The sequence below is a fragment of the Oncorhynchus keta genome, chromosome 26, assembly GCF_023373465.1.
Source record: "Oncorhynchus keta strain PuntledgeMale-10-30-2019 chromosome 26, Oket_V2, whole genome shotgun sequence".
NCBI classification, from domain to species: Eukaryota; Metazoa; Chordata; class Actinopteri; order Salmoniformes; family Salmonidae; genus Oncorhynchus; species Oncorhynchus keta.
Window position 1 is genome coordinate 18,459,024 of NC_068446.1, and position 19,511 is coordinate 18,478,534.

Consider the following 19,511-nt stretch of genomic DNA (forward strand, 5'->3'; position numbering starts at 1 on the left):
TGGTACAACATTTCTCTCTCCCTCAAGAGCCCCTGCCTCTCTCTCCTTCACCATCCTTTCTTCTATTGGTCTCTCTCTCTCTCATTCTCTTTGTTGAGTAGAGAACAATTAGAACCTTGTATTGTGAATCTAACAACACAAGAAGAAAAAAAGAAAAGTTCCTGTTCTAAGTGCCCTGTCGGGATTGGAGTGCCCGCCAGGAAGTGTTGGCTACGAGGAGGGCAGGCGGTTCAGGTGGCAGAGTCCCAGCAGAAGTGACCGGGACAGGAAACATGTGGAGATGGGAGACCTACATTCTGACATCCAACCCCCCACATCCACCCCCAACAGCAAACAGCAGAGGGGCCCACATCCCACCACCCCATCAGCATTGTCAGCTAAAATAACAAAACAAGGTTTCAAATAACAATTTGACCATGAATGACAGAAGCTGCAAAAAAATCATCAGGAATCATTGAAGATGATCAAAAATCATCCTCTTAAACATGTGGCACATCTAAGTTATGTGGCACATGACCACACTACCAATGTTTCCTTGATTAGTCATGTCCTTCTTCATAGCATACTCTGAGCAAGACCATAGTGACTGCTTTGTGTATTTTCACACAAATTAAGATGCACAAAAATGCACAAAAAGCATGAAATCAGCTGAAATACTTTTAGTACATAAATGCACGAATTGAGTGTGAGATTGTGTTGCACAACCCAAAGTTCCTTCCCTATAGATCGAGCCTTTGACCCTAATTATTTGGGTGGACTTATGCAAGTTTCTTTGAAACAGGTCAGTTAAATTGAGAGATAACGGACCGGGGGCTGAGGAGATGGGGAGGCTTGCTCCTCCCTTGCGTTGTCTCACTGCTCTTTCTCCCACCTCCTTCTGCTACAGCGCGTTTCCACTGCCCGTTCCTATTTGCGCTCCATCCTTCCTCAGAGCGACCCATCAACTCCGCCAAACTGTTGAGCACGACTCACTGTCAGACTGTATCATAGTTGCACTGCTGTGAAATAGGATTATCTATTTTATTCAGTTCATTGTGTTTTTGGCTCAGCATTTTCTAACATTGTCCAGTGGAATAGACAAATATCGTCAGTGTGTATGAAGAGGTGATGAACGGATAGCATTGGATTACTTTCTGGAGTGAACTTTGCGTATTGCGTGTTCATGCGGGGACAATCCATCTCTATTGTCGACGATGGCAAAGGCATTCTCCGTCATTACTTTATATTTCGTGTCCATTCTTCTGGGAGCCAGCCGGATGATTGGTAAGATGACACAGAAATAATATTGATCAAAATGGTTAAGTTTAATATGTTCAGAAAACATTTGGATCTTAGGCTACCTTTATGTGTTTCAATTGTGGTTTATTTTGACTTTACTAAAACTAACAACTGTATTTAGATGTTTATAAGAACTTAAAATAATTTCAGGGATTTTGGGGGGGTATAAAAGTCTGAACTCGAAAATATTGGTTCTATCTCACTAGGGCAGTAGACGATATAATAGAACATAGTTGAATGATTGACCATCAATTAGTAGAAATTGTGTAATAATTGGTAACATCCAATTAGTGCAGTTGCCAGGTATAAAATGTGATGCATTACATTTTACATTACATTTACATTTAAGTCATTTAGCAGACGCTCTTATCCAGAGCGACTTACAAATTGGTGCATTCACCTTATGACATCCAGTGGAACAGCCATTCAGTGCCGTTGGTTATTCTTTATGTGCATAGGTCAGTTACAATTCCTTTTGGCCCCACATTCTGTTGTAGCCCTCATTACCCCTGGCGCTTGGCCCTCAATCCTTTTAACAATCCATTTTTGACACTTCATTTGTGGCAGTATAGCAAATGACCATTGAGCTAGCATTGAGACAACACATGTTCCTCCCCTAAATACTCTGGTGCTACACTTAATGTTCATATTGTTTGGATCAGTATGCTAATCAAAGACATCAGTAATATTGAACTGTTCCGTAAACGTTGGATAACTTGGGGCTAAATATTCCACATTTCTGCATGTATAGTATGTGTCCAGGCCCTCTCTGGGAGGCCGTATCCTCTGGAACAGGAACCCCACCTTAGGCGACACAGAGCTGGGCTATTCAGCCTGACCCGGCCCATCTGCCCTGGCTTCCTGTTTTGACACAGCTCCGCCATTTGCTACAGGAGTGGAAATATAGCGACAGAGTCCATAGAGTCCACGCCATGGATGCAAAACATTTCTCCCAACTGTGAAATCCACTGTTGGAATGATTCATGAAACTTCATTTTTATCATTGAATTACAAATGAGTTATGATGTGTTCTAGCTAGAGTAAACTAGTGTGTTTGAGGAGTCTGGTGTGGATTCTGAGATTAGACATTGGAGAGCATAACCTTAGTTGGTATAGGGACCATTACCCATCTGATTTCATGTTCAGACATCACTAGCACTCTACACTCGGGCGGTGTCCCAGTCTACATGTTTCTATACACATGATTTAAGGTTGGTTTGACATGAGAGAGAGAGAGCAGTCTCATATTGATCTCCACTGTCTGCTAATGCTGACTGAACTGTTGAGATAAGTCAATCACCAGGGTGATTGACTGACTGTTTACCTCTCCATTCCTGCAGCATTAGAACTCCGGTTCATGCCTGACCCCCCAACACTGAGCATCCAGGAGAAAGTCCTCAGGATCAACACCTCAGACACACTGGAGATCACCTGCAGGTGAGACATACTGGAACCTGATGGGCCTCTCTTCTCCAGAAGCCTGGCAAATATGGCTGCAAACATAACTCAAATGTTCTTAAAACTGATATCAACTACCTCTGATACCTCACATAATGAATCATAATGAATCTCCATATAAGTCATCCATCCATCAAACTTCTCCCCTACATCATTTCCCACTCTGTTCTTTGGATCTACAGTGGCCGTCAGAACCTGGAATGGACCACATCCTATAATCGCAGCCGTGCTGGCAGTCGACTCTCCATAGTAGACTGCAGTGGGTCAGGATTCTTCTGCATCAAATTACACATTTCCTCGGCCACCGTCAACGAGACTGGGAAGTATCAGTGCTCCTACAGAGACCTGGCGGTGGAGGATAGAAAAACCTCTGTGGCCGTTTATGTCTATGTCCAAGGTGTGCATCATCATTACCTCACTTTGGAATGACAAGTAGGCTTACCAAATCCCTCAAGCGTGACCCAATGGGTAATCTTTACTATCTGACTCAAGAGCTGCTTAGAGCTGCCTTAATAATGAGCCTACCTGATCTGATGTATGTACAGTATGGATTACATACAGTGTATGTTGTTGACTCTCATGATGTCTCATGACTCCTTCATGTATTTGTGTTTTATTTCAGACTATAAAGTGCCATTTGTGCCCTCTGACAAGGACTATGACGTTGTGTTCATCAGTGAGGGAGTGCAGGTGGTCATCCCATGCCGAGGGTCCGTGGAAAATCTCAATGTCACGCTGCATACCGTAAGGACAGATCCACTGACTTTATTGTCCATTTGGGCGGACATTTTAAGGCATACTAAAGTAGAGCTCACCAGCCAAAAGTGTCCCCCGAAAATGGCTCACTAGGTCACATACTGTATATGTGCCCTACATCATTGCTCTCTCTCGCTCTGCTGTGTGTGCATCTTGCTAGCTGTCACTCAAATGGCAGGGCTCATTGGTTAGAACTCGAAAATGCCAGGGGGCTTACCCAAGTGGGGGGAAATGTAGGGAAAAGTACACAGCACAGCTTCCAGGAACACAGTTGCTTTAGGGATTCCGTGGCTAATTGAGGCAAGACAGTAATTTTGCTAATAGATTATGCATGTATGAACTACACATTGACATATCCAGCCCAAAGAGGCACGTTTAAAAACATGCAATATATTCTGTTCAGAATGGAGTCAAAATTCCAGAAGTTATTCTATCTATTTTGTCTAAAGTTGACAACTAAGACTGCTTCACCTCATACCTGCCTTTCCTCTAGTCTTACTACATGAAGTGGCCTACATTTGTGCTCTACTCTGTCAACAAAGCCAGTTGGTAAAGACCTTGCTCTCTCAGGTATGTTTTGTTAGACTGCAGGCTTTGTGGGCGGCAGATAATGTCAGGTGAGATTCTGAGTCTTTTGCGTTGTATTCATGTCAGTTCAAGGGAACAACAAAACGGAGTTTCCATTTCCTGCCTGGGTTGTCCCCACCTTCAGTCAGTATTAGAACTCTGGGACCTCGTATATGGCCTGTATGGTTCAAGAGGATATTTTACTGAAAATGAGTGTTGGAAAAACCACATTGCCCTCTGACCTAGCCAGTGCTGATCAAATGGTAAAACATCACTCATAGTTTCCATGTGAGGGTTGGTCGGTCAGCACCACTAGCAAAGAACCTGCTTTACTCAGTTTTGTCAGGTCGATGCAATGTTGTGATGTATCTGTAATTAAGTTTTTCTTTTTTAATTCTGTGTCCTTTTTCGTCAGAAGTATCCCACGAAAGAACTTAATCCGAACGGGAAGGACATTTTTTGGGATAGCATGAAGGGTGTCTCAGTCCCCAGTCACCTGATCAGCTACGCTGGACTGGTCTTCTGTCAGACACGCATACACAATGAGACCTACAAGTCACCTCTCTACATTGTTACAGTTGTTGGTAAGTGGGTTAGGTTTTAGGTTAGTGTATGAATCCAATTTGATCCACTGTATGTATGACTTACCAAGGTGTTATTGAAACTGGCCATTTATTTTCACGTTTGTGTTCATTTAACTTAATGATTGTGTGTGTTTTTGTGAGTCTTATGAGAACAATAGCCTGCTCACCACACCACTGTGTCTCCCCTCCCTTTTCCGCAGGATATAAGATCCATGACCTCACCCTGACCCCGGCACATGAGAGGCTGTCTGTGGGGGAGAAATTGGTGCTAAACTGCACTGCCTACACAGAGCTCAGCGTGGCCATCGACTTCACCTGGACACACCCTATCAGCCTGGTCAGTACTCTGCATGGCCCACTCTTATAGACAGACTGTGATTACTAAATGCACATGAAATCACTGACTCAGGCTTCATTGACTGACATGTTAGTCATCACATTCCACCAAACACAGAAATCATAGACATGGTGATGATATTGACACTAAACTGACTCACCATAGACATATTCCATTCAAGAGAGGGATACCATATGATATATCCCTTCCTCTTACTCCCAAGGTTTCCTCCTTACTTCCTGCTTTCAGGAAAGTTTTTAAACACAACGTCTGTTCAATGCTGCCCTTATATAATTCATGGTGTTGTCTTCTCACTTATACCAGTCTTTAGGTTGATTTTACAGTGCTTTTATCCCCTGACTCCTCACTCTGCCCCACTTGCAGGCCCCAGTGAATGGCTCAGGTCGGACCTACACCACGTCACACAAGAAGAAGCTGTGGAGCTCTCTGGAACTGTCCAACACACTCACAGTGGAGAACGTGACCGGCAACTACACAGGAAAGTATACCTGCACAGCCTCCAGTGGAAAAATGGTCAAAACTGCATCTGCATCTCTTGTGGTCTTTGGTAGGTACACTTAGTGGTTTAAGCCACATCTGTTCTCCAAGATACAGAGTCTGGAGGTTTTTACACTTTTTTTTGCAGATATCCTCTTATTGTCTTATATTAATAATGACCCCTGGTCTGGATTTATTGCACAATAATCCATTATGTTACTTTGTGACACTTGAATTGCTTTGATGACGGCGGTAGTTGACAATGTTTATGCTGTTTTTTGTTGACATTAGAAAAGCCTTTTATTGATTTCGATGACCACAAGTGGGTTAAGGTTCTGGGGGTGAACGCTAGTGCCCAGAACATTAAGATCCCAGTCAAGTTCGACGCCTACCCAGAACCTACAGTCAGATGGTATGTTGATCATGTACAGTAATGATATACTATATATGCTTGCAGTAGTTTGTACTGTATTCTATGCATACTACGTATTTGTGTAAATTGAACCTGTCCTTATTTCTACAGGTATAAGAATGGCCAGCCTATTTACAAGGATGACTATAGATTTAAACCTACCAGGGACTCGCTCATGATCCTTGGCCTAGCTGAAAAGGATGCTGGGAATTACACAGTGGTCTTGATCAATAAGATAACAAAAGAAGAGCAGAGACGCTCCGTCCAGCTCTTGGTCAATGGTATGTACCTCCCCTCTCCTCTCTCCCATTCCTCTCTCATTACTCTCACCAGTCTTCTCCTCCCCTCCCCTCGTGCTCCTCCCTCCAATTTGTCCTATAATTCCCCCCTCTCTCTTTCTCCTTTATGCTGTACCTCTGTCTTAGACTTAAACTGTGATGTGACCATTGCCGCGTTCACACTGCACTTAGCCTCGGCCATATGGAGTTTTCACCTGTCAAGTCACGGTTCATGTCTCCTCAGTCCCTCCCCATATCATTGAGAAGGAGGTTGCCGTGGACACTGATGTTCACATGTACGGCAGCAGCCCCACCCTCAGGTGCACTGCCCGTGGAATCCCCACCCCTACACGCATCCAATGGCAGTGGATGTCCAGAGAGGACTGCCCACTCCTCTTTCAGTAAGTCTCACGTTCATTATGCGTGTGCGTGCGTGTGTGTGTGTACGTGCGTGTGTGTGCGTACGTGCGTGTGTGTCTGCACGATGCATGCGCATGTGTGTGTAACCTCACCCTGCTGCTCCTCAGACGGTCATTGTTAACAGGTTGTTGATTCTGTGGAGGAACATCAGCATTCTAGATGTTGATGAAAGCATTAACAGAGACAATGAGTGTGCCCTGTGACCTGCATCAGATTGTAGGATGTGATTCATACTTCGCACAATAAGTTGCGTGCATAATTTAAAAACACCAGGGCGCTTTAGACGGAGAAAACATGAAGACCGATCTTATCTTTGTATGGTTTTGTATGGATTTTCATATGATCCCAGTATTCTCTATGGATTATGGATAGCCTTGTATTCCAGAAAACTTTGATGATTGAGTCGCTTAGGACAATTGTGATTGGGTAGATTGGGTTGTGATTAGTGAATGGGCCCCTCAGGTATGCAGTAATGTGAGGATTGTTGATAGAGTGGTTGGAGTGTATGGTCCAGTGTACTGTACAGACCAACAGTAAGGTCTTATCTTCAGCCTGCACATCCAAGCACTTCCTCAGGCCTGGTCAGGGTTTCCTGTTGTTCACAGTGCACTACTACTCTGTCTAAAGGCTTCTTCCTGTGCAACCCTGTCTCTACCTCCTCGTCTTCCCTCCATCCTTCACTACCACCATCACTCCGATCATCTCTGGCTCCCCATTTCACAGATCATTTTTGTGTTCTCTCTCTCTCTCTAGCCGTCTATTTCTATGCGTCTCTGTTCTCTCGCTTCTCTGTTTGGTCTCTACTGTAGTGGTGTGTCTTTGTTGACAATCCCACCCACTCCAGTCTGTAAACAAATGACGTAACCTCTCCTGAAATAACCATCTCCCAGCTGAGAACAGGGACCAATAGATCAGGGACATGTTGTATTTATAAAGGTCACAGTCCTCTTTTTATATGTGTGTGTGCGTGTGTGTGTTTATTTGTTTTTGTGTATCTACGGTGCTGTGCTTTTTTGTGTGTCTGACAATAGCAGTGTGTCAATGGAGTGATTTTGGTTTTGCTCTGCAGGTCGGGAGTGGTGAGCTCTGGGGTCAAGATGGAGGACTGTACCAAATGGAGGGACATCAGCAATACCACAGGGCAGAATCCTATCGCCCGAATTAGCAGTGACACAGATCACGTGCACAAGGTACAGACCATTCCTTCCTCTCTAAATGATCTCAGTCATTTATTATATCAATGAATTTGTAAAATTAATAGTCAAGATCATTTTGTCTGCAGACTGTGAGTTCTCTGAAGATCCAGAAAGCCAAGGTCCACGCCCTCTACAAATGCCTGACTTCTAACAAAGCGGGACAAGATTCACGCATTATCGTCTTCCATGTGACACGTAAGCTTCATTTTATGCTTCTTCTGTTTCTTTCTGTTTGTGTTCATTGGTGCATCGTCCATGAGAACACCTCATGATTAAGTGTGTGTGTGTGTGTGTGCATGTGATTGTCTACTCTACAGGTGGTCTGGAGCTGAGTGTGTCTCCGTCCCGTGAGCCCATTGAGCAGGACCAGGTGGTTCTGAGGTGTAAGGCAGACAGGCTGATCTATGGAAATCTGGCCTGGTTCCGTGTGGAAAATGAGTTTGACACAGAGCAGGTCCCTGCTGTGCAGTCCTGTCGGGGGCTGTCCCTATCCCAGCAGCCCTTGTCCCAGGCTGTCCTCTCTGGGCTGCAGGGCACCAACGTTACCCTGGAGCTGCCCCTGACCAATGTGTCTCGGAGGGACCAGGGGGTGTACGCCTGCCAGGTGGAGAACATCAAGACTGGGGAGAGGACCTGTCTCCTCCGACACCTCACCCTCAGAGGTACAAATCTGTACCCGGACCATATTTATCAGTCATCTCCACAATCACTTGGGCCACTCACAGGTCCTTAACCAAGGTCCTCTCATGGGTACCGCAGGTTTCTAAATCTAGTCTAGTGTTTGGAAAAATATTTAGAGTCCTGTCTTCTTGGTGTGTTTTTTTAGCACTTGAGGCCGCAAGGATCCTGAACAATTTGACAGACCAGAGAGTGAACGTCAGTGCGACGACCATGCTAATATGTGAGGTGACCGGTACACCCACCCCAACCGTGATGTGGACCAAACAGAACCAAACAGTGGTGGAGGGCTCTGGTAATGGCATGACCCAATGGTTACTAATATACCACTTCTGCTGCTATCATTTCTACTTTGTGTTAATAAATACAGTACAATATTGGTATTAATGCCATGGACTTTTTTTTTTGTGCCACAGGTGTGATTCTGAGCCGATTGAACCAGACCCTGACCATCCTGCGTGTGAAGGAGGAGGACGGTGGTCTGTATACCTGTACTGCCTGTAACAGCCGGGGCTGCGACACATCTCAGAGCAACCTTATCACTGAAGGTCAGTCTCTCCCACTACGGGAAACTGGACCACAGCATAGGAAACAGCCAACACTAATTACGCTACAGGCATAATGCAGTATGACGGAATGCCTGTATTTCCTGTTCTCTGGTGCTGTATCCATAAACAAAAGAAGGTACAGGCATAACCAAAGAGGGATTCATACCACAATGAATTCGTTCAGTTTTACTCACAATATCTTACCCATAAACTCCCATATAGACCATCCATTCATTTATAGATTTTTTTGTATTTTTATAGCTGGCCTCAAGGTTCCCCTGTTTCACCTCCCACTTAAGACATTCTGCTATATCAAAGATGAAGTGTATAAATAACTGTTCCCCCACGGAACAGGAAGTGGGCCCTGTTAGAGCACATCCTCCTGGGAGTTTCAGAATACCAAACAATAAGAAGCCCAGCAAGGACAAAGGGAAAGGCTGGCCTAGAACACTGAGACACAGCAACAAACAAACAAACAGACGTACAGAGAGTGACCGGTTACAGATGTAGGATCTTCATTTGATCACTCTTTTGTTGCTAAGAATTTCCTGGCACAACAGAAAATGCTCATTTGCAGTGTTTAATTTCCACTTTAAAATGTCAGACTTGATTTGCCCTAACAAAAACTGTATCAACCCTTACAAAAAACGTCCATTAATTATAATCCACATAATAATTCACATTTAATGTTGTTCCAGAATTATTTTCCTTCTGTAGAAAACTGTCTCAAATTAAGATCCTGCATCTGTAGAGCCTACGTGACCCAGCCCCCATCACAGGCCTCTGGCCACCGGCCCGTCACCCAGTCAGAGCTCAGGGTCTCTCAGGCGCCAGTGAGCCTCACTAACGAGGCAGGACAGACGACAGAGGCTGCCTCAGCTCACTAACGAGAAGTTCCTCTTATATGTGGGCGGAGGACAAGAGAGGGATATTGGGCAAAAGCGAGAAAATGGGATATAGATGGAAAGAGGGAGAGAGTAGGGTGGAAACATTAATGATGGGTGTAGATCATTAGGGTTCTACAGCTTGTAGTCACAGACTTATGGTATGATGACAGTTTTTTTCCAGGTTGACTTTGGCCAGAGTGATGCTGACCCCAGAACATTTGTTATGACTAGATAGAATATCAGGTCTGCTCACAGCCTGAATTCCAACAGTGCCCTTCCGCCAATACAAACACACACAGGTTTCCTGAAACCGTGTTCCTCCTAGCTTGGTACTGATTTATAGCCAAAGCACATTGTAATTGGCAAATTCCAAACTGACGGAGAAAATCTATTTCAAATTATTTTTTTGTTTATTTAACAGAAGTGGTTTATTTAACAGAAACTCAGATTTGATGTGTGCAAAATGTGCAAAATATGTGAACCCCTTCAGTCAATAGCTTGTCTCACCTCCATCAGCAGCGATAACTTGGGAGTAAACGTCTCCTATAGCCAGTAATCAGTCTCTGACATCGGTTTTGACAGATTGTTCCCCCCACTCCTCCTTACAGAACTCAGCCAATTGAGTGAGGTTTGAGGGGTGTCTGGTATGAACTGCCCCACTCCAGGTCTTCCCACAGCGTCTCGGTTGGATTTAGGTCAGGACTTTGACTTGGCCAATTCAAAACACAAATCTTCTTTCTCCTGAGCCATTCTTTGGTAGCTTTGCTTGAATGCTTTGGGTCATTGTCTTGTTGGAAGACCCATTTTAAGCCCAGCTTTAGCCCCTTGAGCCTGACGTTCTGTTTAAGAATCTCCTGGTATCCCTCAGAATTCATGGTTCCCTTAATGATGTGGAGTCGTCCAGGTCCAGAAGAGGAAAAGCAGCCCCAGATCTTGACATTTCCATCAAGATGCTTGACTGTTCTGATAAGGTTATTTTGGTGATCGGCAGTGTTGAGTTTTCTCCAAACATAGCAGTGTTGATTGTGACCTAAAAGGTCAATTTTGGACTCATCGGTCCAGAGAATGGACTTCCAGAAACCTTCAGGTTTGTCCAGGTGGTCTCTGGCAAAGTTAAGACGGGCAGTTTGGTTCTTTTTTTTTGACAGCAGAGGCTTCTCCCTAGCAACCCTCCCACGAATGGCATTTTGATTCAGTGTTCTTCTTGTTGTTGAAGCATGCACAGTCACCTGAGATAAAGCAAGGAAGGTCTGCAAATCTCTAGATGTTATGTTAGGGTTGGCTTTTACCTGATTTCTTGTGGCTCTTGGGGATATTTTGGAAGGGCGTCCACTTCTAGGCTGAGTTGCTGTCATGTTAAATGCTCTCCATTTGTAAATGATTTGCCTCACAGTGGACTGATGGAGCTCAAATCTTCTTGAGATGATTTTATAGCCTTCCCCATGCTGACGTGCTCTCACTACCTTCGTCCTGATGTCCTCTGAGATCTCCTTTCCTCTCGGCATGGTGTGCTTTGCATTCGCCTGGATGGGTAACAACAAACTGACCAGGTTTCCTTTCTCTATTTATCGATTTAGTCCCGCCCAAACTCTTTCCTAACGATCTCTCCTTTGATTGGTTCATTTGGTACCCAATTATTTACCCACCTGATTCTACTTACCTACTTGATTTAACCAATGCAACTTGGCTTTCACTGAGATTTCCATAGATCAGCCTTATTTTTGCACCTGCACCTTTTTTATGTAGTTTTTCTACTACACGCATGATTTCCTCTACACCAACATACAGTATTAGTACATATATACCTGCTATGTCAGATCAAAAAGACTGGTTCTGATCCAATGAAGATTTCATGGTAAAAACTAAAAACAATCTGTAATTTCTACAAGGGGTTCACGTACTTTCAAGCAGCATTGTATAACGATTGAGTAATGAAGAGGTAAATAACCTTGTACCGTTTACTGTAGTTCATACTACTTCATACTCACTCTGGTTATTGTTTTGGTTGTAGGTGCAGAGGAGAAGACTAATGTAGAGCTGATTGTTCCTATTGGCTCTGTGGTCATCGCCATGTTCTTCTGGCTTCTCATCGTCTTCGTCATCCGCAGTAGGAAAAGAGTAAGACAGACTCTTTTACTCACCCCCTTTCCACACTCCTCTGCACAGGCCCACACACAGAGTCACACACACACACACACACACACACACACACACACACACACACACACACACACACACACACACACACACACACACACACACACACACACACACACACACACACACACACACACACACACACACACGGATGGGTCTGACAGATGAGAAGTGACTGGTCTGGCGGTCAGTGTCTACACTCCTTTGTATTGGGGAACAACAGAGCCACATTCTGCTGCCAGTCCCTCCGTCACTGGCCGGGCCTGGCCTGGCATCTAACTGATGAACCAGCAGAGAGGGGACTCACACATGACAAACTCTCATAGACAAACTTCCATAAATAATCAGAAAAGGGGGCTTTCCATCCATCCCATCAGGGGAAATGTCTGAAGACACTGTATCTGTAGGTCATTATATACAAATATATTCATTTCTCTCTCTCTCTTTCGTTCACTCTCATCCCCCCATTCCCTCTCTCTAGACAAATAATGGGGACATGAAGACAGGGTACCTGTCCATCATCCTTGATTCTGAGGACATGCCCATGGACGAGCACTGTGAGAGGCTCACATACGACGCCAACAAGTGGGAGTTCCCTCGCGACAGGCTGAAACTCGGTGAGACTTTCAGATCCTTACGGGCACATTTTTGGGGAGGAAGAGACGCTATACACAGGCGAGATGAAAGTTTTAAATCCACTGCCTGAAATGATATTTGGTGTGTTTTGAAGGTGACCAATTGGGGCGTGGAGCTTTTGGACAGGTAGTAGAGGCAGCAGCCTTTGGCATAGAGAAAGCCACTACCTGTACTACAGTGGCAGTCAAGATGCTGAAAGGTGGGTACACCTCCTTCTCATACCCTGGCATACACACACACACACACACACACACACACACACACACACACACACACACACACACACACACACACACACACACACACACACACACACACACACACACACACACACACACACACACACACACACACACACACACACACACACACACACACACACACAATAAATGAGCTGACTGAGTTTTTATCTCTGCCCACCACAGAGGGAGCCACGTCCAGTGAGTACCGTGCACTGATGTCAGAGCTGAAGATCCTCATCCACATCGGCCACCATCTCAATGTGGTCAACCTGCTGGGGGCCTGCACCAAACCAGGGAGTGAGTCTTCACATTATCAACACACACTCACACATTTCATATTTCACATATTCCCTTTCCTATTTTCTTTCCCCCTCTTTTTCTCTCGCACCATTTATTGGCACCCCTTTCTCCCCCTCTTCCATTTGTGTTCTACACACTGTGTTCATCAGGAAGTGTCTGCTTTATTAGTGGTGAGAGGCAGAGAATAACACGCATGCTCTATCTGTCCTAATTGTATATCTGCTCAAACTGCAGAGAGGAAGCCATGTTCTGGGAACGGGGAAGAGGGCCTCTGTTTCCATGTCCTCTCTCTCTCTTTCTCACTCCTACGCTTTCCCTTACTTTACTACACATTCCCATTCTACAGTGCTCTAATGAAGTGATGATCTTCCTCTGATATTGAACCTTTTCTCCCTCCCTCTCCCCTCAGGTCCGTTGATGGTGATTGTGGAGTACTGTAAACACGGCAACCTCTCCAGCTATTTAAAGAGCAAGCGTGGAGAGTACAGCCCCTTCAAGGTAAATGAGCCATGCCCCAGCAACAGCGGTCTGTAAAGCTCAGCCAGCCTCTGATGTGGTTACACTGATCCCAGACCGTTACACAAGTGTTCTCCGTGATGCTCTCACATTGTCTGCCTGCCTGAGCCGCTGGAAACTACCAGCTTCCATTTCATGTTGTATTGCTTGGGCCAGGAGTTTTCCAGTCCACTTTTTCTATTGGACTTTTGGTCCTTGATCCTTTGACCTGCCATTTCTCCATGGTTACAGAGGAGGCGTCCTCGGTCAGGTCAGTGGGAGCGGATGGAGGAGGACGTGACTGAAGGGGACCTGGGTTTGGGGACCAGCACCCACTTGGACATTTGCACTGGGACAGCAGTCTGCTCCAGACTGGGAGAGGAGAGCTCTGTTAGCCACGTAGAGGAGGAGGATGGTACTGCAGCTCTATACCTCCATACTCACCTCATGCAAATACTGTACATATCACCAATGGGATTTATATAGACGTAGGATCTTAACTTGAGCCAGTGTGCTACAGCGGGAAAATAATCATGCAGCAACAGGACATTTTAATTATTATGTGGGTTATATTTAATATACATTTTTTGTAGGTGTTGATACATTTTTCGTTAGAGCAAATCAAGTCTGAAATTAATTTCAAAGTCGGAATTACAAACATTAGAAGCCTTTTTAAAACTCAAATACACTATTTGCAGGAGAATTCTAAGCAACAAAATATTGATCAAATGAAGATCCTTAATTTGTATGCACCACTTCACTGATCACAATGTATAATGTATGACGTGATAATGTGATAATTTAACCTCTCTGCTATTAGTAAATGCCCAATTTGAACCCAAGCAGAGAGTTGTGAGTGGGAGGAGCACCTGACCATGGAGGACCTGATCAGCTACAGCTTCCAGGTGGCCAAGGGCATGGAGTTCCTATCCTCTCGCAAGTGCATCCATCGGGACCTAGCAGCTAGGAACATCTTGCTCTCAGAAAACAACATTGTGAAGATCTGTGACTTTGGTCTGGCCAGAGACGTCTACAAAGACCCCGACTACGTCCGCAAGGGAGACGTAAGCTACTAAGAACACGCCGTACCTCAGTCACTAGCAGTGGTTATTACGACGTCTCATAAACTGCGATTCTCTCTACAGGCGCGGCTCCCTCTGAAATGGATGGCTCCTGAGACCATCTTCGACCGGGTCTATACCACACAGAGCGACGTGTGGTCCTTTGGCATTCTGCTCTGGGAGATCTTCTCTCTGGGTGAGCCAAGTGACAGTACCTCTTCAAACACAACTTGACCACTTAGTGGCCGCACCATGACCACACTGTGACTGTATTATAACGGTTGTTCTCTCCACCACAGGGGCATCTCCATACCCTGGTGTTGGCATTGATGAGGCCTTCTGCAGGAGGCTGAAGGAAGGGACCAGGATGAGAGCACCAGACTACGCCACCACTGAGATGTGAGTGGACTACTGAAATACAGCATATCACACGACATGACATACTGAAGCCTGCTCAATTCCATTATGACTGTGAAATACAATTATCTGCCAATAGAATCTGCCACGTGAAGCCATAGACAACAATGTGACACCATTGCAGTGATGAATTAACAAATGACCAGGTAATGATTGTTCTGCTAGATATCAAACCATGTTGGACTGCTGGCTGGACAAACCTACCGACAGACCAAATTTCACTGAGCTCGTAGAACATCTGGGGAACCTGCTACAGGCCAGCGCTCATCAGGTCTATTTGTTTACATGCATGTTACATGTATGTATGTAACTAGCACTAGCACACGTGTTATGTGTGCTAGTTTATTTATGAGGGTATTGGTGCACGGTATGTGAGTTTGTTCATCTTATTGTGTGTGTATGAGATGAGATCGTGAGGTCTGAGAGTGTAATCGGTGTGTGTTTACCTTCAGGATGGGAAGGACTACATCCCTTTGACAGCAGTGGAGGTGGAGGGGGGCTCACTCAGCCCTGAACCCAGGAACCCCTTCACCAGGATCATCAGAGAGGAAACCCATGTCCCCCAGATACACTGTGACAGCACACCCGCCATCTCCCTCGGGTCAGCAACATGCACACTGACTCAAATTAACACCAAGCATCGCATTGATCCATCACAAATGAAACCCCAATATAGTGGACTACTTTTGTGCAGTTTGTATGAACACTTGCTAGTTGCTAGTGTAACAGGTGATGCCCCCCCCCCTCACTGCTCCTTATAGGCTCTCCCAGCAGAGTGACAGGTGCAGTCGACCACTCAGTGTGAAGACTTTTGATGACGTCCCTGTGGGGCATAGCAGCGTCATGGTGAGTGTCTCCATGGTTCCACACAGTGTCACTCCCCCTTACATATCAACAGCCAATAATCTGAGTCCATGTGGGTGTTCCCTACAGGAGGGTCAGACGGACAGCGGTATGTGCCTATCACCAGAGGAGATGAAGAGTCTGGACCATCAGCGTCACCGCACGTCCAACTTCAGGTGAGAAAACAGGAGGCCCATAACCCCCAACCCAATGGTTGTGTTACACTCTGGAATCTCACAGCATTTGTGTGATTGTTACTGTATTTGTTTATTGGATAATAAATGGTTCCTGTCCTCCTATAGTCACATCCAGCGATGTAAGAGTAAGGAGTCTCTGGCCTCCGAGTCGTCCAATCAGACGAGTGGGTACCAGTCAGGCTACCACTCAGACGACACTGACGCACCCATTTATGCTAATGAGGAGATGATCATGAAGAGAAGCATTGTGAAGAAGCCACTGCCGCCCAAAACAGCAGACAAGTTCAGTGTTGAGGTGCGCTACAGTACACCCCCTGTTTAGCCCCTAATGGTCAACACCATCATCACTAGCACTGTTCCCTTAAATGCCCACAAAATATATCCCTCTCCTTGAGCCTGTTTTTGCAGCACAACCTCAGGGACCATCAGGAACAATGTCATCACATGTAGTAGTGGCTTATCCATTGCATTGTTTATTCAGTCAAAGTATTTTGTTATGAGATAAATGTAATATATTCAATGGGATTGATGAAAGTTGTATGAGATAATTCGTCATTGTAAAGACCACTGTTTTTAGCAAACCCTTGGAATGCAATCATGTTTACACAGTAGATGGAAGGTCAGGGGAGCCACAGGGACACACCTAGTTCCTGAGAAGCAATCCGCCCACTTCCTCTATTGCAGGAAATGGCAACTGGAATTTGACAATTGAATTAGCAAATGTTTTCATTCTTTTTTTCTTTCTTTTTCTGTCAATTGTGTTTTCTTGGAAAAATCCAGTCGACATCTCACACAAGTGGTTTTATCAAATGCAACACCTTAAAATCTTTTGTACGGACAAGTTTCTATCAGATGTTTAGCTTTTTCTAGATTGTTCTTGCCTCTCAATTGTACAGTTTATCACAATGACTTTTGTCTTTGTTATAATAACTTACCTTATTTGATTGAAGCCGATATCTACTGTACTAAACTTGTAATAAATGTAACTAGTTTTATAAAATAAATATATACTTGTAGAAATGTGTGTGTGTATTTTGCTTTCTTTGTCAAATTGAACTTGAGCAGACAATACTTTCACGCCCATAGTCCGTCTTTTGATTTAAGCCTTTCTCAGTAGTTGGTATTTACACTAACCTTATGCATGTGCGTAACAGGCTTTGCAGATGTGACTCCCTGATGTGCATTGAATAGATTTCATTAAACGGCTGAAAACCCTCCCACTTGCTGGCTAACAGATTTTCTCATGGAGTTTTCATTCAACAGGGTTTGCGGTACATTTATCGAAAGCCCAACCTTTACATACTGCCACAACGCCTGGAGTGGTGGGTGCGGAGTCAACCGCAGAGAGCAGAGGATACTGGGGAAACCGGACTTTATTAAGTTTCCAAAGCTAACGCCCAAAACAACAGGCGAAATTAGTCATTAGTCAAAATTGTCCAACCCAACACAGGGCACAACACAGGGCACAACACGCACAACCTGACAAACAGAAAACAAGCCCACACAAAAACAGGCAGGCCTAACAGGCTTAAATAGACTGAATCAAAAAACAAAATAAGAGACAGGTGCAACCAATAAGACCAAACAAACAGAAAAGGGGATCGGTGGCGGCTAGTAGACCGTCGACGACGAGCGCCGCCCGAACAGGCAGGTGGGAGTCGTGACACATACAACTTACATTTCATTTGAATTTTCTCAACAGACTCACTGACTAGAATATACTGTATATCGAGAACAAGTTCAGAATAGGAATTATGAAAGCAAGCCATCTTAAATAATGTACATATATTCGTATCCTTTATTTGTTCTTGCACCAATTGGTAGATTAAAAACACTGAAAACAAAAAACAATAAACAACCAACGAACAGTCCTGTAAGGTACAACACTAAACAGAAAATAACCACCCACAAAACACAATGGAAAACAGGCTACCTAAATATGGTTCTCAATCAGGGACAACAATTGACAGCTGCCTCTGATTGAGAACCATACCAGGCCAAACACAGAAATAGCAAATCATAGACAAACTAACAGACAACCCACCCAACTCACGCCCCGACCATACTAAAACAAAAGACAAAACAAAGGAACTAAGGTCAGAACGTGACAGTACCCCCCCCCCAAAGTTGCGGACTCCAGCCGCAAAACCTGAACCTATAGGGGAGGGTCTGGTGGGTGTCTGTCCGCAGTGGCGGCTCTGGCGCGGGATATGGACCCCACTCCACCATAGTCTTTCTCCGCCTCCTTAACCGCCTCTATGGCCTCTTAAGAGCGGCAACCCTAGCCACAGACCTCGGACTGGGGACCCTATCAACGGGTCCCGAATGGATGGGAGATTCTGGCAGCGCCAGAGTGAAGGACGACTCCGGCAGTGCCGGACAGGCGGGAGACTCCGGCAGCTCTGGAGTGAAGGGCGATTCCGGCATCGCCGGCGCGACAGGCGGCTATGGCAGCTCCTGGCTGACTGACGGCTCTGGCAGCTACTGGCTGACTGACGGCCCAAGACAGACTGGCGGCTCTGGCGGCTCAGGTCAGACTGGCGGCTCTGGCAGCTCAGGGCAGACTGGCGGCTCTGGCAGCTCAGGGCAGACGGGAGACTCTGGCAGCTCAGGGCAGACGGGAGACTCTGGCAGCTCAGGGCAGACGGGAGACTCTGGCAGCTCAGGGCAGACGGGAGACTCTGGCAGCTCAGGGCAGACGGGAGACTCTGGCAGCTCAGGGCAGACGGGAGACTCTGGCAGCTGGGCAGACGGGAGACTCTGGCAGCGCTGGGCAGACAGGAGACTCTGGCAGCTCAGGGCAGACTGGGAGCTCACAGACTCTCTGGCAGCTCCTGGCTGGGCAGACTGGCTGAGACTCTGGCAGCTACTGGCTGGGGCTCAAGACAGACTGGCGGCTCTGGCGGCTCAGGGCTCTGGCAGCTCAGGGCAGACTCTGGCAGCTCAGGGCAGACGGGAGACTCTGGCAGCTCAGGGCAGACTCCGGCAGCTCTGGAGTGAAGGGCTCTGGCGCGACAGCGGCTCAGCTCCTGGCTGACTGACGGCTCTGGCAGCTACTGGCTGACTGACGGCTCAAGACAGACTGGCGGCTCTGGCGGCTCAGGGCAGACTGGCGGCTCTGGCAGCTCAGGGCAGACTGGCGGACTCTGGCAGCTCAGGGCAGACGGCGGAGCTCAGGGCAGACTCTGGCAGCTCAGGGCAGACGGGAGACTCTGGCAGCTCAGGGCAGACTCTGGCAGCTCAGAGAAGGGAGACTCTGGCAGCTC

The 19,511-nt window shown here is 45.9% G+C and overlaps 1 protein-coding gene across 3 annotated transcripts; it reads left to right on the plus strand.

Moving 5' to 3' along the window:
• The first annotated feature begins 898 nt into the window (after positions 1-898).
• kdr (kinase insert domain receptor (a type III receptor tyrosine kinase)) lies at positions 899-17,265 on the plus strand. 3 transcript variants are annotated; one of them, XM_052480301.1, is made up of 29 exons: positions 899-1,263; positions 2,619-2,715; positions 2,919-3,133; positions 3,359-3,480; positions 4,478-4,643; positions 4,844-4,980; positions 5,365-5,548; positions 5,770-5,890; positions 6,002-6,171; positions 6,413-6,569; positions 7,658-7,778; positions 7,871-7,979; positions 8,102-8,446; positions 8,611-8,757; positions 8,879-9,010; positions 11,909-12,015; positions 12,536-12,671; positions 12,785-12,889; positions 13,116-13,229; positions 13,642-13,730; positions 13,980-14,142; positions 14,571-14,791; positions 14,873-14,984; positions 15,088-15,187; positions 15,371-15,476; positions 15,658-15,806; positions 15,967-16,051; positions 16,139-16,224; positions 16,351-17,265. In XM_052480301.1, the coding sequence occupies exons 1-29, from the start codon at positions 1,194-1,196 to the stop codon at positions 16,565-16,567; spliced, it is 4,083 nt and encodes a 1,360-aa protein (XP_052336261.1). In that variant the 5' UTR covers positions 899-1,193; the 3' UTR covers positions 16,568-17,265. The 3 variants fall into 3 exon arrangements, with proteins under 3 accessions (XP_052336261.1, XP_052336258.1, XP_052336260.1); XM_052480298.1 differs by having other exon boundaries at positions 900-1,263; positions 4,475-4,643; XM_052480300.1 differs by having other exon boundaries at positions 900-1,263; positions 4,475-4,643; positions 14,574-14,791.
• The last annotated feature ends 2,246 nt before the right edge of the window (positions 17,266-19,511 follow it).